Below are 18,071 nucleotides of genomic sequence, written 5' to 3'. Positions count from 1 at the left end.
TACCTTTTTTTTTTTTTTTTTTTCTTAAAGCAGCACTTGTGGCAAGTTCAATTCCCTCTGTTCCTCCTTGATTGATTTAGACACTCTCTGATCATGCTAACTGTCCAGGTATGTTTTCATTTCAGGAGACTCCCAAATAGCCAACCATAATATTTCTTTTCTTTCAGTTTGTATATTTGTAGGTAACTCCAGCTGTTGCATTTATACTGGGAATCTTCATAAGAAGCTGAGAGAAAGAGAGGGGAAAAAGAAAGTGGCTTTCTACTTTCAAAAATGAAACAAAAAGGAAAAATGGCAAAGTACTGTTTTAGCTGTGCATGGTCATATCCACAAAGACTTTTAGCAGGTGAACTGTTCCAAGACTGACACAAGGATGTTTCAAACTTGCCTCTGTCTGTAGCAAATGTTAAAAATACCAACTCACTTGGAAGGAAAAATAAAAATCACAAAGGTATATTGAGCACAGTAATGGTGTTTGTTGCAACATTTATTTCCACAAATGAATTTATGAACAACAGTGATGATATTTGACTTAAAGTATGAAGTTTCAGAATCAAAATAATTTCATTTTAATACGTTCGTTAATTGTGAATCTCTTCAATGGTAATTAGCAACACTGTTCCCAGGATGTAATGTTGGGAAACACTTATTTCCAACTTATTTTTTTCCAAGTAAAATATTGTCTCTCTTCAACATGCTTTAACTTTTCAGACTCACACAGATACGTAACAGCTCCTTCTCCCTCCACATCAATACACTAAGATAAAAGAATACTGTATTTTCAGCACTGAGCAGCAGTGCCAAAATCTCCTGCCAAGAAATGGACTGTGTGGCATTATTAATTAAATCATCCACATTGGGATGACTTCCACTTTTGTAACTAGAGTTATCTTAATGTGGTCAGAGCTGGACATAGGCAGCATAGTCACACAGAACATCTTATCTCTGTTGCTGAATTGAATAGCATGGGATGTGTGCAGAGGAACATGGTAGGAGTATGTAGATTTTGTAGTCAGACAGACCTGAACTCAAATCTTGCTCATTTTTTAGAGCACAGGATTTGGACTCCAAATTGAGGGTTTTAATCCCTATGCCACCATTCAGCATCTTGGACTAGTTATTGAACCTCTTCCTCATCTATAAAAGGTATAGTGTTTCTGATTCCTTGATGGATTGTTACAAGGATGAGGGATGCTGTATGTTAAGGACTCAGCTCATAGTTGTGTTCAATAAATGGCTGTTATTTTATGAAGCCTACTACTGCAGATTATGCAATTATTACTAGAATAATGCCACCTTATGTGGGTCTTCCCCTCTAGTCCCTTATTGATTGTTCTTATTTCTCTCAAGTATTGCCAACCAATAATCTCCCCTTGCTTATAGAAGTGGTTCAATATATGATTATAAAATCCCACATACTTCTATAGCAGATAACTATTAACAGATAATGTTTGAAGCTAATTTTCACCACCAACATCCCCTCAATAAAACCAGCTGTTAATGTAAATCACATAGCATGCTGCTTTAGAAAGGCTTGAAGGTAGTAATTATAAACTATTATTAAGCATCCAAAATGAAGGTCTCCTTTTGCTAATATCATTCAGATTTTCTTATTACTACCATCATTATGAATAAATTCTGTGAAGAGTGCTTTAAAATAAGAGAGAAATGGAAGACCAAACTTGTACATTTAAAATCAGGCTAGAATTAAACTTGTTATTGTGTCTTAAATCCTTTTTTGTGCCAAAGCAGGTATGTATACATTAATAGTAAGATGTACATTATTTTTAAAGTACTTATAACATGTAAGATTATCAATATGTATAGTTTTTATTGAGAGATCAAAGTAGGATTAAACTTCTTGTTTTGAAAGCAGGCATTACTTTTTAAGTGCAAGTATTGTTGATTCTTATTTGCACATATCTGATACCCTCTATTGCTATTGCTTTTAGATTATTGTGAGAACTTGTCAGTACATTCATCTAATGTCTCTATACTCTTAATAATGTCTAGGCATTTGTCCTGGTAATACACTTGGCAAATTTATAGTTCTTAGATTATAATCACATCTTCAAGGTGGCAGTCAACAACATAAGTTTCTAACCATCAACATATTTGGTTTGTAAGATGATCAATATGTAGTTTAAGAAGCCATATTATAATTATCTTAATTAAAGTAGCAAAGCTAGAAAATACCTTTTACATCTTCTAAATTTAATCCTGTGAAGAATAAGATCTCTGTCCTGGGAATGAGCACTTTGTAATTCATAGATCTTGGACTGGGAACCCAGTTAATGTAAACTCTTAAAGACTGACTTGGGAAGATCTTTGAGGGCATTGAGTGAGAACTTGCACCAGTTCAGTAACAACCTCTCCTCAACATTAGAATCCATATTGCTTAAAAAGTCATTTCCACACCCTAGCTTGCCATATGACAAGAGAGTTAGAAGGTTGTGGGAAATTTATTTTTTAAAGCCCACATATGTTATATAATAAGATATTTTAAGAGGTAGTTCAATGCTATTTCTTTTAGACATGGTGGCATATGTAAAAGGGCTATCACAGGGAACCTAGCGGTGGGAATAAAGATCCAGCAATGTAGAGGTAGCTCTCAACAGTCATACTTCTTGCTATATCTATGTAAACATGTGTTTTATGTCTATTTTTATGACATATGCAGATATCTTCATGCTCAGGTTATATCACTGTAGTCACCTTTATTCAACACTTAAATCTCAACCACAAAGAAAGAGATGAAATAATGTTAGTATAAATTTAAATTTTAAAACTCAACATATCATGAAAATCTTCTGGAATTAGGAAGTAGTGATGATTGCACAACTTTGTGAATATACTAAAATCATTACACTGCACATTTTAAAAACATGAATTTTATGGTATGTGAATTACATCTCCAAAGAAAAAAAAAAGCAGAATGTTCCAGGAGGATTGTCATTTAGCCTACCCTTTTCCTTTCATGAACCCTAAGTCACACCAGAGGTACCTGTTTAGAAGCAGGAGGGAGAGCTTCCTGTTGAAATTAGAGCCAATTAGTGACTATTGATCTTATATGTGTCCATATTTGTAGAATAAAAGCCAACACAGTGGGTGGTACATTAATTTTTAGTGATGCCCATTAATTTCCAGATAGAACATATGTTGTACATTGTATCTATACACACATATAAACATATATAAGTAGGTAATACACACACATATATGCACTGCCTGTGCTACCTGGTCTTGGCATCAGTTTATATTTTAAACTCAGTAAACACCATAATGACTGCTTTATAGCCTTTACTCTTTGTTTCTCTTCATGACTAGATTCCAAGAGACAGAAAGGAAACTTTTTTGAAAGAACAATGTAGAATGTTTATTTCAAATCTCTTTTATCTTCCTTCTTAACTTGCACCTGACCAGGTTTGTGTAAAATTCTTTGTCTACTCTAACATTTTGGTTTGTAAATTTAGTGATTGATTTCTAATGAAGTGAAATTAGGATAAAGATTTGGCTGTAGAATAAGCATGTTTTCATTTTTATACAGGTTCCCAGAAAACACACATTTATCAATATGTGTAGCTGTTTTAGTATATTTTAGAAACTAGTAACTAAGCCCTTACTAAGCAAAGTTACCAATTTCAGAAATTAAAATATTTTCTATCTTAAAGAGATGAATTGTTTCTGTTGTGAGGAAAGTTTTCTAGTGATGGTATCAGTTGCTGGTACTTTTTGGAGATCCGTAGCCTTCATCTACCTTTGGAGAATGATATGCTTTTGTGGTTTAATTAAATAACTATTTGCACAAATGTGAGTTAAGGCTTAAAAACACAGCTAATTGGCCGGGCATGGTGGCTCTTGCGTGTAATCCCAGCACTTTGGGAGGCCGAGGTGAGTGGATCACTTGAGGTCAGGAGTTCCAGACCAGCCTGGCCAACATGGTGAAACACCGCTTCTACTAAAAAATTCAAAAATTAGCTGGGTGTGCTAGCAAGCACCTGTAGTCCCAGCTACTCGAGAGGCTGAGGCATGAGAATCACTTGAGCCTGGGAGGGCGAGGTTGCAGCGAGCCAAGATCACACCACTGCACTCCAGCCTAGGCAATAGAGCCAGACTCTGTCTCAAAAAAAAAAAAAAAAAAAAAAAGACCAGGTGCAGTGGCTCACGCCTGTAATCCCAGCACTTTGGGAGGCAGAGGTGGGCAGATCACAAGGTCAGGAGATCGAGACCATCCTGGCTAACGTGGTGAAACCCCATCTCTACTAAAAAAAAAAAAAAAAAAAAAAAAAAAAATTAGCTGGGCATGGTGGCGGGCACCGGCAGTCCTAGCTACTTGGGAGGCTGAGGCAGGAGAATGGTGTGAACCCAAGAGGTGGAGTTTACAGTGAGCCAAGATCACGCCACTGCGCTCCAGCCTGGGCGACAGAGTGAGACTCCATCTCAAAACACACACACACACACACACATACACACACACACACACATACACACACACACACAGCTAGTTAATTAAATTCAGTGAATCTCCCAAAGCATAATAAAGGTTACCTGTTCTAGATGGGAAAATACTAAAAGAATCTGGAATGCTTAAACTCTCTTGGGTTTGGGACACAGATATTATTATAAATACATAATTTCTAATTGAAGAAGACTGTCTTATCCATGTTCAGTACAATTAAATTTAGAATGTTTAACCTCATTCTTGAGATTCAACAAAGTAATTTTTAAAATCAAAATGTAATTTAAACAAAATGATTCCTCTATGTTTCCACAGAGTTTTTTCTTGCACATACTGGTTTTTGTAGAGCAATTGCTCCTACATGTGATTTCAAATTAAGCTATTATGCATAGTAAAAATAATACAAATGAAATATTTGAAATAAAGCTTAATTGTACTTTTTTGCCATCCTTAAATATCTAATGCAATAGTTTAGAGTAATTTTCACATTTCTTTTAAACTTCACAAATGAAGAAAAGTTTAAATTAGGATACATTTCTTACCTATAAAAAAGAGGGAATAGACTTTTTTAAAAAACTGTTGGACCCTTTCTTACTCAGGGGAGTCAAGATAAGTGAATCGATCTTTGAAAAATGTTTTTCTGGCTGGGTGTGGTGGCTCACACCTGTAATCCCAGCACTTTGGGAGGCCGAGGCAGGTGGATCACTTGAGGTCAGGAGTTCAAGACCAACCTGGCCAACATGGTAAAAACCCTGTCTCTACTAAAAATACAAAAATTAGCCGGGTATGGTGGCACATAACCTGTAGTCCCAGCTACTCAGTAGGCTGAGGCAGGAGAACCTCTTGAACCTGGGAGGCGGAGGTTGCAGTGAGCAGAGATCATGCCACTGCACTCCTGCCTGGGTGACAGAGCAAGACTCCGTCTCAAAAAAAAAAAAAAAAAAAAAAAATGTTTTTCTGCCGTAGCAAATAAACTTACATTTTATTATTTTTTCATATCCCAAAAACTGTGTTGGCTTTTGGAAATATGTTATGAAATAATGTGCTTTTAAGGAATAGTAATAGATACAAGGATGGTTTATATATATGCCTATGATAACTTCATGATAAACTTCAGAAGGCTTCCACTTTCTCTTTGAGCTTGGATAACCCAGAGAGTTCATTGTTATAGGATGGTGAAGATGCAAAACTAAATCCTTTTGGCTTCTCAAGCAATATAGCTAATAAGGAGTGGGTGATTTCTAACAATGCTGGTCTGCTGAGTCCCTTATACTTAACCCTTGGGGGAAGAATATACTTTAGGAACACTAAGAATTTCTAGTATGTTTATTGATGATCTTCAGAGTTTTCAAGAAACTTTCATTAATTTTTAGAAAGTTTTCTTTTCTAAGTATTACTGAGAAAATTATCTGACACTAATATGTTTCTATATCATCTAGAATGCATTTGCTTTTTGAAAATTTGATTTCTGTACTAGAGTAGACCAAGGATCTCCAGACTGTGGTTTATAGGCCAAATCTGGCTCACTGCCAGTTTTTGTAAACCAAGTTTTATTGGAACAAAACCACACCTGTTTATTTATTTATAGTGTATGGCTGGTTTTGTATGACATTGGTAGAGTTGAGAAATTTCAACATAGACCATGCAACCTGCAAAGCCTAATATAGTTAACTGTCTGGCAATTTACACTAGAAGTTTGCTGACCCCTGTGCAAGAGTATAACCTAAGATAGTTTTTTGAGCGCTAAAAGAAATGCAGTCTGTTTGGCCAGCTGTCATTTATTACTGACAAGATTTTGTTTTTAGTTTCACATTTAAAAATTTGAAATTTTCCACTACAAAGATAAAATTGGATGTGATGAGTAAAGGAGGGAAGCACAAAAGCTTCAAATATCCATATTTTCTTTCTCAGATCTTCATTATGGACAACATAGATATTTAAACATTTTATCTGTAGGCATTTGAAAACTTGAATATGATAGCTGTCAACTCTTTTAAAAGAGGTATCCAAAAGAAAATATGTGAGAGTTGAGTGTGTTGTTGCTAATAAATTTGCACTGAGTCTTTTAGGAAAACATTTTCTCCTGACCCTTAAAAGTCTTTAAAAACATGTGCCAAGAATTCATCATAGCAGCAGACAACACCCAAAATATTGAGCTAGGGTTTATAAAGCCACCTCCCTCCTCGTCATTTTTTCCTTTAAAGCTTAGTTTCTTTACTTTTAATTACCAGTTCACATTTCTCTGGTTTCTCATCTTGAAATAAATGACGTTCACAATCCTTTGAACTGCTTCACCCAGACTTCAGCCCCCAGGTACACATGAGATCCAGGATCCATTTTTCTTTTGCATTGCCCTGCCCAGCAATTTCATTCTTTTGTCTGAAGATGAACTATTTTGCAAGATTTCTGACCTTGTCATATAAGGAAGTTCCTTCCACCCAGCTTTAACAACACAGTATCAACACCTCACACCGTAGTTCCTTAATAGTTCCACATACAGCATTTTAGTCATTCATGCAAACTGTAAACAGCAATGTGCAGAGGGAGGAGTTTGAGGATATGAGTCTTCCTGAGTTGAGACTTGCCCACTGGCTGCCTCAAGTATCTTTGTTCCATTGAATGTTTGCAGTCACAGAGAGAACTTAGAGTTATATGATACTCGAAGGAAAAGCAAAAGAGCATTAAGAAGTGTCTGTTTTTGTTATTGCCATTTTATAAATATTTTAGTAGGTGTTCAATTTCATTGGATATTCTTTTTTTTTTAATTGTCTTTGTACCTATGATTGAAAACGGTAGTTGGTCTATGACTTTTGAGGAGGTAAGTTTTTTTTTTTAATCTATGTATGTCTGTAACATCAGTGTCTGTCTCTTTGAAAAATGCAGTATCCTCCTCACAAAAGTTACTAACCAGACTTTCCCAGCTGTACATCTCCTATCCATCAGGTTTGAAACTATGAGGACAGTTGTTATCTGCTTTTTGTTCAAACGGTGTCAGTTGTGTGAGATGGGGAGTATATGTTTCAGACAGTGTGATGTGAGTTTTAAGAGTTATGTAAGCAGTGTCTCCTGTAATCTTTTCTGAAAGGCAAGAGGGAGCCAGTTTGCCTGTTTTGTTTACAGGCTTTGAGCATTCAGCACATCTGCTTGTGCAAACTTACAGCATGTGAATTTCTCTGGGCTGACTGAGGTTATTGGGGCTGACTTTAAGTCTGTCTCCCATGGGCAACCCTTGTCAACATTTCAAAATGAGCCAAGCAGGGTTACTGCCTTTTCCCAAGACCATCAAAACCAAACTCTCTTCTCCATTCTAGTATACAGGCAAACTTTTTCTAGAATCGGTCAGTATTGAAAACAGTTTTGCCTCCTTGAGAAGAACTGTAAAAGACAGCCAAGTTAATATAAGCTCTGTTTAGCCCTCAGTAGGTAAGTGTGGGCAAGTTCTTTGTAGAAAATCTCCATCTCAGTAGCAGGGTCTCACTGTAGTGCTCAGTAGCACTCACCCTGGGTTCATACTTTGGAGGATGATACTGCATTTTTGGCCCCGTAGCTTGCTTTCCCACTTGTCTGTGAGTGCAGAGCAGGAGTCTGACACTTCCCACTGTGCTGCTTGCTTTGCAGACACTAAATTGAAGCTTCTTGCTAAAGCAAAAGCCAGTAGGTGTGCCCTCCAGGCTATTTTGCTTTGCAGGGACCCTGAGACACTCAGTTTCTCCCAAATCTTTTCCCACCCTTGCCCTTGCCCCTTTAGCTGTGTGTCTGCAAGGAAGGGTTTCAGTTACAACAGTCATTGTAATGAGAAGTTACTAGTCAGAATTTCAGCTGAACTCACACCTCTTTCTTATATAACAGATAATCCATCAGACATTTATCTCTAATCAACAGTGAAGTAGCTACCTAGTATGATTTCTAAATACTTGAACAAAGTACTTTTCCATGAACATCCTATGACTTTACTTGGAGGTTACTTTAACTCAATTCTAAGCATGTAATTGTAACCTGAAAAACTGGTAGTGGCAACATTTTCACTTGTGCCAAATGAATGTAATGTACATAATAGTCGAGGGAGCTTTTTGTACTTTGGGGTTATACAAGTACAATTTCAATAGCAATAGGATACTTAACTCAGGAATACCTATTGAAGTAGTCTTATCTTAGTTTCTTGAAGATATTTATCAAGAAATGAGAAAAATCTCTTCCCTGGCTAAGCAGCCTGCATTGTGAAATATGTCATGTTGAAATTGTGCTGGTATTGTTACTCTTTCCTGGCTGGGAGGAAATTTATTGAAAAAGCTTCTCAAATCTTTTTTTTTAATCTAAGTTTCCTATATTTTTTTTTCCATGAAAAGGAGTAATAGATATATCAGAAATAAAGGCTAACTCTCCAGCCCCTGCTAGAAATTGTGTTACTTAGGCAAAGATTGAAAGATTTCATTGTAGAAGCTCTGGCTTTTTAGAAATTTGTTTTTTAGTCTCCACATTTATTATGCTTCTGTGGGAGGGTGGAGCTTCTGTAGATTGAGGGAACAGACAGAATCTGGTGAGTACAAGTTGCCTTTACAAGAGCATTCACAATCTTCTCAGGAACATCTAGGGAAAGAGTTCCTCGCAAGGCACCACTTCTGAGGGGTTACATTATATCTTGGTCAAAAAGGAGGATCCAATATGGTTTTGTGTAGAATATGACCTTCTAACAGAAGTGGACTTAAAATTTTTTTTCTCATTTTGGCATCTTATCCCTTCCAATGGAATTAAAATTCTGAATTGCTTTTTTTCCTTAATAAAACTATTTTTAAAATCCTATTACAAATATATATTCATTGTAGAAAACTTGAAAACATTTTTAAAAGGACAAGGACAACAATAAAGAAAATTCACTACCTACAGTTAATATTTGTTGTTTATATTGTTACAATGAGATTCTTCAATTATTTATTGGGTTTTTCTTCCCCCTACAAGGAAGGCAGCGTAAGCATTTCCTGTTATTATATTTTCTTTCTTTCTTTTTTTTTTTTTTTTTTTTTTTGGACACAGGTTCTCACTCTGTTACCCAGGCTAGAGTGCAGTGGCATGATCACAGTTCACTGCAGCCTTGACTTCCTGGGTTCAAGTGATCCTCCAACCTCAGCCTCCCCAGTAGCTGGGATCATGTGTACACACCACACCACCCAGCTAATTTTTTTTTTTTTTTTTTTTTTTTTTTGAGATGGAGTCTCACTCACTCTGTCGCCTAGGCTGAAGTGCAGTGGTGCAATTTTGGCTCACTGCAAGCTCTGCCTTTCAAGTTCAAGCAATTCTCCTGCCTCAGCTTCCTGAGTAGCTGGGATTACAGGTGTGTATCACCACACCCGTCTAATTTTTGTGTTTTGTTTTAGTGGAGATGAGGTTTCACCATGTTGGCCAGGCTGGTCTTGAACTGACCTCAAGTGGTCCACCCACCTCAGCCACCCAAAGTACTGGGATTACAGACATGAGCCACTGCGCCCAGCTGTACCCAGCTAATTGTTAAAATTTTTTTTGTAGAGATGGGGTATTGCCATGTTGCCGAGGCTGGTCTTGAATTCCTGGGCTCAAGCAATCCTCCGGTCTCAGGCTCCCAAAGTATTGAGATTACAGGCATGAGCCACTGCACCCAGCCTTCTCCAGTATTTTAACACTGAGTAGAATTCTATCATGAATTTATTTAAAGTATTAAAGTGATTTGAGATTGTGTTTATCTTTTTTAGTAGAAATGTTTTTCAATAATGTTTTAACATTCTCCAACTATTCTAATTTTTTTCCAAAAAAAAAAAAAAAAGACAGAAATGGGCCCTGGTGGCTGGTATAATCAAGGTGCGGTTTCGTCTTTTAACTTCTCTGATGGCCTTCCCTGTTTATGGATCCTCTGCCTCTGTGAAAGCCTCAGACTTTGCCCTTACCATGTGTTTCTTAGCCCTTGTTTTAAAAAACAGGAAAAAGAAAGAAATTGTCTTCTCTTTCAATATAACAAACACCAGGTTGTTATATAGAAGATAAAATTAACTTCACATTACCTGGTATGCTATGATAAACTATCTTCCAAAACATATATTTGTCTTCTAGTTTTGTGTCATTGCTGTGTCTGAGTTTTTGCCACCTTTGCAGAAAACACTGTTAGATGTGTAAATCTGAAAAACAGGAAGGTCTCATGACATTAGTCTTTCCTGTCAGCTCTCTTTTGAATCTCCTATAACTGTTAACAGTAGCAAAGAAAGCAATTTTGATACTTTGGAATGGAAGACGTGAAATAGCTATTCTGAAAATAGTTGTGAACATACCAAGTTCATAGTGTTTAGTTAAGGAAAGACCTTGCTTCATAAGAATTAGTGACTTGGTTTTTTTTTTTCTTGTTTTTTTGTTTGTTTGTTTTTGTTTTTTTATCATGTAACTTTGTTTCAGATTTTTCAAGGTTGGGAGCAGAAATCCTCAGTAATTTATTTTACCCAGAATGTTTTCATCTGAAGTTTTTTAAAAAACAAAAAAACTAGATATCTTATGACTGTTGCTCTCACACAAAAATAGGTGTTCAGAAAAGTAAATATATTCTTACTCAAAGAATTAAAATGTCAGCTGTTAGCAAAGTCATGAACCCATGTGTCATGATTCTTGATTTAGAGCTCTTAAATATACTCAATATGAATCCTGTCTTAGAAAAACAATTTGAAGAAATGTCTGGTGGTTTTCCCGTTTCATTCCTACTGTGTCTTGTGGTTTCTCTTGAGGTCAAGGGTGAGACTACCGTGCATGTTTCAAATAAAGAATTGTTTGTGTCTGTGTTCTAGATCTATGTAAAAACCTCACAGGATTGGGGGGGGATATGCTCAGAAAGTTTGCTCTTTGTGGCACATTTTTTGTAATGAAGTTCCATCTTGAGAGTTTAAGGGACCAGTTTCACCGGGTAGAGAACCGCATCTGCATTGCTAGCTAAACTCACTGTTGTTTCCCAGACAGCAATCCTGCCTTCCTGTGCCACTTGCGCCTTCTCCTTTTTACACCTTTGAAAGTTCACTTTGTTGCTTGTTTTTCCTCACCAGTTCTGTTCATTTCTGTATGTCCAGACACTAATGCCCACCTCCGGCTATTGTTCTTCTTCTGCAGAGGGAGAACCGAAGATTACAGGAGGCCAGCATGAGGTTGGAACAAGAGAATGATGACCTCGCCCATGAACTAGTAACAAGCAAAATTGCTCTACGGAACGACTTGGATCAGGTAAACTTTAGAAATGAGACTGTGATGACTTCCTCAGGGCAAAGACCGATTTGCCCTCACCACCGCCCCCACAAACTTGCTTTGTTCTTGACTTTGTTCTTGATGAATGGACAAGTGGCAGGGACAGTTTGTGTTAATTGGAGAGAGTGGAAAACACAAGCCTTTGAGAAAGGTTTGGGTCATTTCTAAATAGCATGTGTGACATACTTTCTTTATACCTCTAAACTCTGTTATGTCTTTGTTGATACCTTTCCTGAACCAATGGCTGTCAGCATAATTATCTGAGAACATCAGTCACCAAGAATATACCTGTACTAATGCCACTCTAACAGTAGGTGCCTTACTTTTTGTTCCAGTAAGAATTCTTCTCCATAATAAATGTGAACTTTTACATGAAGTACCTACATTAAGAGTTGGATTGTTAGATTGATAGGCATCTGAGTGGCTGAGAGCCAGACTGCCTGATTGTGAATGCTGGCACCACCACTGTGAACCATATGACCCTGGGCAGTTCTTAAGCTGTCTATAGGTATAAAAAGGTGTCTATCTCGTAGAGATGATATAACAATTAAATAAGTAAAGCACTTCAATAGTATGTGTTCATTAAATGTTAGCTGTTGCTAGGAAGACCTTAAATTGTTTAGCATCCCTTGTTCTTTCCAACTAAGCTGACAGTCTTAGGACCTCCTGTTTTTTCTTGCTAGCATTTTCAGAAATAATTGGCAATATGGAAGCAGTCTTGTGCAGATTTAAAATTAGCACTCTATTTTCTGACTTCTACAAAGTAAATATTCCCAACAGATAGTGGAGGGTCAGAAAAACTGACACTCAGACTGTTGAGTCTGTAAAAGAGTCATTACCTGTGGTGTAAGTATGCATTGAGAATATTAAAAATACAAATTCATTAATAACATAAATCTGCTTAAATGTTTAAAATTAAAGGACAGCTGAAAATGGCCCCTGCCACAATTTCTTTTTTCCCATATAGATAGCCAATTTTGTGGCTCAAAAGTTCTAACCATAGTAAAGTTGGAGATAAGACCCACGTTCAGGAAAACAGTGCTATATCTGGCAGAGGAGGACACTGAGAGAGCTGGCACTAAAGGGAGTTCAAAAACAAAAACAAAAACTGTGTTGCTTGGGACACAGGATATGGAAGGTAGAAAAAGCTGCCCAGAGAATGGTTTTTTAAAAAGTTGTGCCCTGTTAACCACAAACTTCATTCAGCCCACCCATTTGGAAGCTGTGAGAAGTGGTATGAGAAATATGTGACTAGGAGAGTCAGAACCAAAGAAGGTAGCAGGATCTCCATTCAATCAGGGTCAATTCAGCCTTACCTCAGTGGTCATATTTTTGTATTCATGAGACTGTTGAGATAAGTCAGTGCTATAATGAAAGTGTTGGTTCTATGTTAACTTTCCAAATGGTCTTGATTCACACTTGATTCTGCCATTTTGAATCTTTTATCCATTAATAATTTTCTTATGATGGCTGACTAAATGAAACAATTTTTAAACAGTTGGATTCAGTGGGGATGCAGTGAAATGAGCTAAGGAGAGTTTCAAAGTTGTTTAGGAAATATAGTTGGTAATATGTATTAAGATGTTAAAAGGTTTAAGCAATAATAAAATTAAATTTTACTATGTACCCACTATGTGCCAAGCACTAAATAAAGCAATTTATAAACATCATTTCATTTAATCTCCCTAATGACTCCAGGAAGCAGTTATTATTTTAATCCTCATTTCATGAATGACGAAACTATATAGATGAAGAAACTAGAGATCCTCTGACTTGTAAAGCCATCCTAAAAAAAAAAGGTCTGTTTAAAAAAAATGTATATACAAGGTTGTTTACTGCAGTGTTACTTATAAGAATGAAAAATAGAAATATTATTATATCTATGTTCACTAGTAGGGGAGAATGACAATTTGTAAAATGTCTTTCTGGAATAATTTTTTTAATGGGAAAATAATGATATAGTATTTTTTTAAAAAATACTTTTTTTTTCTGTAAACAGTAAACCTTTATAATGTTTGCATCTAAATTTCAAGGGCTACTGGCTGGCATTGGGTCATCCTATAGGGAAGGGGACCGTAGTATACCTAGATAGGGAAGAAGCCCACAAGGAAATACATCAAAATGTTACTGCTATGTATCTCTGGGTGATAAGATTAAATATAATTTTTATATTCATCTTTATAGTTTTTTCCCATTTATAATTTATAGAAAGACCCTAAATTACCTAACCACTGTAGGTTAACTAAAAATGAGCATTAGAACTTTTAAAAATCAGAAAAATAATGAACATTATAATATGCATATTATATATGAATATAATACTAAATAATATATATAACTTTAATATTCAGAAACAAATTATTATCTTAAAAATCATTTCTTCACCAAGAGAATCCTTCATGTGAGTCAGTCTGGAGTGACTGCCATTATAGGTATTCCTGAAGTAATTGATTATTGAGTACCAGGATAGCTCATGATGTGAGTGCTAGAACAGCCCCTGAAGAAAAGGTTCCATCAGACCTTCATTCGTCCTCCGCCTTCTCTCTTCCCTCCTGGACTCTCTTTCCCTCTCTTTTAAGAAAAATAAATATGACCTGGACCCTCCCTTTTGGAGCTTTTTACCTAGATGAGAGAATCTAGATGAAAGAATAAAAACTGCTATTTCATGCATATTTCCTCCTAACTTCTGATTTTGCAGTTTCCTCCTCATTGGGGTTTATTTGCTTACCAAAAAGCTGTCCCTGCAGTTGAAGTGACCTGCCCCACCAGTCTTCTAGGAAGGGCCCTAGCCTGAGAGTGAAAAGTACTGGCTTTGCAGGCCTTCACCTAGTTTGCCCAGTACTTTCCCATTCCCAGTTCATGAAAATCAGATCTCTTAATTAAAATAGCAAAACACTGGCAAACTTTAAACAAATATAAAAGTAGATTGTATTTAAGAAAATATGTAAGGAAACAAACACTAATTAGGAAATTAGGTTCTTTGCAAAAGTAAATCATTTCTTACTCTGACCATTTTAGTGCTAATTTCAGGCTTCCAGGGCACCAAAGGCTCTTCAGCTTTTCCCTCTGACAGAGCTTTCCTCTCTGAGAATTCGCCCTCTCTTGGATTCCTTAAATAAAGATTTCTCAGTGATTAGAAGTGAAAAAAGGTACAACATCTCCATTTCAGGTTCTGTTTGCTGTCTGCTTTCAGGCCTTTCCTGTCCTTCCCTATTTGCAAGGAACAAAAGAGAAGAGACATGATTAGTACTGTCCTGCTGAGGACCAGGGGTCTAGCTTCCCTCTCACCATAGCAAGTTCTGTTAGACCAGAAGCTACATGGACTAAGTGGAAAATTATTTTGTTTTATTTTCAGTTGAACAACTGGCCTGGTTAGTTCTTTCAGAAATCATTTCTCAGAGATCCTCATTTCTGATATTAGGGCTGAGTCTTTTCTGAGGTTATTGGTTGATTCATGATTAAATCACACATTGCAATGCTTGTTTCTCTCATGCATATGTAGCAGAAGCCTTAGATTGCAATTAGAACTTTCAGTATCAATGAGACATTATAAAATATTGGTAAGTATTTAGACTTGATAATGACAATGTTTCAATCTTATCAAATTATGGTGAAGGCTGTCTGGCGCAGTGGCTCACGCCTGTAATCCTAGCACTTTGGGAGGCCGAGGCAGGTGGATTGCCTGAGCTTAGGAGTTCGAGACCAGTCTGGGGAACATGGTGAAACCAAGTCTCTATTAAAAACACAAAAAATTAGCCAGGCGTGGCGGCATGCGCCTGTAATCCCAGCTACTAGGGAGGCTGAGACAGGAGAATCTCTTGAACCTGGGAGGTAGAGGTTGCAGTGAGCCGAGATCGCACCATTGTACTCCAGCCTGGGCGACAGAGTGAGACTCTGTCTCAAAAAAAAAAAAAAAATTATGATGAAGGCTTTATAATTTGGGCTCAAAGGTAGAATTTGAAAGGCTTTATAATTTGGGCTTAAAGGTAGAATTTGTGTTTAGCATTTCATTCATTAACATTAAAGTTAATTCCTACTTAAGTGCGGTATAGTGGTTGGCTGTACAAAAATTCAAAAGACCACTGCTAGAGGGTTACTCAAGTTATTTCAGATCTGGCCCTACTTTGATGAACAGAACAATTTATCCTACTTTTCTGTTTAACATAAGAGGAGAAACTGTGGATTAAGCTTCCTGGAAAACTTGACTCTTCCCTATAGGACCCACAACAATTGCTGCAGATGCTGTATATGGTAACAGTAGAAATAAGTGAAGTTGCCTTAATCTTGACCTAATGAAGACTGTTCAGCAGAAAATGTGCAAATAAAAATAATAGGTCTTCTCAGCATAAACATTTAGGTGTTTTTGAAAAAAAATCCTCAGGGAAGTGTTTTTCCCCCTTTTCTTTTCTTTTTCTTTCATTTCTTTTTTTTTCTTTGAGACAGAATCTAGCCCTGTAGTCCAGGCTGGAGTGCAATAGCGTGATCTTGGCTCACTGCAACCTCCATCTCCTGGTTTCAAGCAATTCTCCTGCCTCTGTCTCCCGAGTAGCTGGAATTACAGGTGCCCATAACCATGCCTGGCTGATTTTTGTATTTTTAATAGAGATGGGGTTTCACCATGTTGGCCAGGCTGATCCCGAACTCCTGGCTTCAGGTGACCCACCCGCCTCAGCCTCCCAAAGTGCTGGGATTACAGGCGTGAGCCACCGCGCCCCGCCAGCATTTACTTTAAAACATTTTTACAAAATGTTAAAATTTTAGATGGCTCTCCAAGAGACCAAACTGAAAAAAAAAAAAAACATTTATTTCAGTATCATGATGAACATTATGAAAGGATCAGTCTCTTCACAAAGTGGAAATTGCTGTGGGTCCTGTAAGAGGAAGGCTTAGTTGCAGTCTTCTTTATTAGCAGGGCTCAAACATTCTGTGGTAGAACTTGAACCAGTGGGCTGCAGTTACAGGGAGAGAGTTGGTTCAGTTTTTAAGAACACTGAAATGAGCAGTACAATTGTTTTTTTTTGAGCCGGAGTCTCGCTCTGTCGCCCAGGCTGGAATGCAGTGGCAAGATCTCGGCTCACTGCAAGCTCCGCCTCCTGGGTTCACCCCATTCTCCTGCCTCAGCCTCCTGAGTAGCTGGGACTACAGGAACCTGCCACCATGCCTGGCTAATTTTTTTTGTATTTTTAGTAGAGATGGGGTTTCACCGTGTTAGCCAGGATGGTCTCGATCTCCTGACCTCGTGATCAGCCTGCCTCGGCCTCCCAGAATGCTGGGATTACAGGCGTGAGCCACCGCGCCTGGCTGTACAGCTGCTCTTAAAGTGCCACTCTGTGCCTATCTGTCAGAGACTTCGGGGAGGGTCTCCCTGCTTTGTGAGTAACCTCAGTCAGTCATCTGGCTTGGGGCTCTAGAATGGAAGCTTTGTGCTTCCATGGTTTATTTATTTATTTTTCTCTTTTTGTTTTCTTTTAAAATGCCGTACTTTATGCCACATGCTTTCATGATGTACATCAGGTGACTTACAACTTATGAAAACTTGACTTGCAGTGTTCATATTGCATTCTCAAGGTCTACCTCTCATTTTAGTATGTTAATTTGCTGTTAGATTTTCCCCCCTAAAATCTAATGCATCAGAGCAATTTTTAGTCTTAAAGACTTTTAAGGGACTTTTTTGCCTTAACTGCCCAACGGTTTCAAATGATCTGCAAACAGAGCTCTAACCACTGGGCTATGAGCCATCAGGAGCCAGAAGACAGGGCAAGCAGAGCAGCTGGAATGCAGTTTCTCTACAGTCACCAGCAGACTGTGCTGGCCTGGCCATCTGGACATGCAGGAGATATGGCAGAAAACAGACAGAAGGCCGCTTGGCCAGTCCTCAGCAGACTGGGCTGGCCTCGCCCATCTGGACATATGGGAGATACGGCAGAAGAAGGACAGAAGGCCACCCAGCCAGTTTTCACCATTACTTGGATAACATTTTGCTGCTGTCAGCCAGGGATAGCTTCTTCACATATTTGCCTCTCCTCTGTGTCTGGGTTCTCTCTGCTGAACCCATCCTGTGGCCTTCTGCCATCTCCACTGCATGCAGTCTACATCTGCAATGATTTAGCCACACCTCTTTATTCACCAACTACTTCGGGAGCACCTGTTCTGTACTTGGCATTGGGCTTGGTGCTTGGGATAGAGTGATGAGCAAAAGAGATATAGTTCTTATCTCCTGGAGCTTAAAGCCTAGTGGGCAAGACAAATAAATCCCATGTGTAAGTTGTCATTACAGTCCTATTAAGGGAAATATGAGAGATTTAGATAGGGGAGCTAACTTAGATGAGGGTGAGTGGGCCAGGGCTGAGGGCATGCTTCATTGCCA

At 37.7% G+C, this 18,071-nt stretch overlaps 1 protein-coding gene across 19 annotated transcripts in view; it reads left to right on the top strand.

Annotated features, from left to right (window-relative positions):
- Nucleotides 1-18,071, top strand: part of RABGAP1L (RAB GTPase activating protein 1 like) — an 852,978-nt gene that overhangs the window by 814,978 nt on the left and 19,929 nt on the right. For 11 of the 19 annotated variants that reach the window (XM_054449610.2, XM_054449637.2, XM_054449629.2 and 8 more), the window contains one exon: nucleotides 11,573-11,683. In XM_054449610.2, coding sequence (XP_054305585.1) covers nucleotides 11,573-11,683 — 111 coding nt within the window. Of the gene's footprint in view, nucleotides 1-167; nucleotides 7,278-11,572; nucleotides 11,684-18,071 lie in introns of those variants that run through there. The other 8 variants (XM_054449665.2, XM_054449647.2, XM_054449657.2 and 5 more) reach the window with 2 other exon arrangements.

This window comes from Pongo pygmaeus, chromosome 1 (assembly GCF_028885625.2).
Source record: "Pongo pygmaeus isolate AG05252 chromosome 1, NHGRI_mPonPyg2-v2.0_pri, whole genome shotgun sequence".
NCBI lineage: Eukaryota > Metazoa > Chordata > Mammalia > Primates > Hominidae > Pongo > Pongo pygmaeus.
The sequence above is the reverse complement of the archived record's forward strand: the minus strand, read 5'-3'. Positions and strand labels throughout refer to the sequence as shown.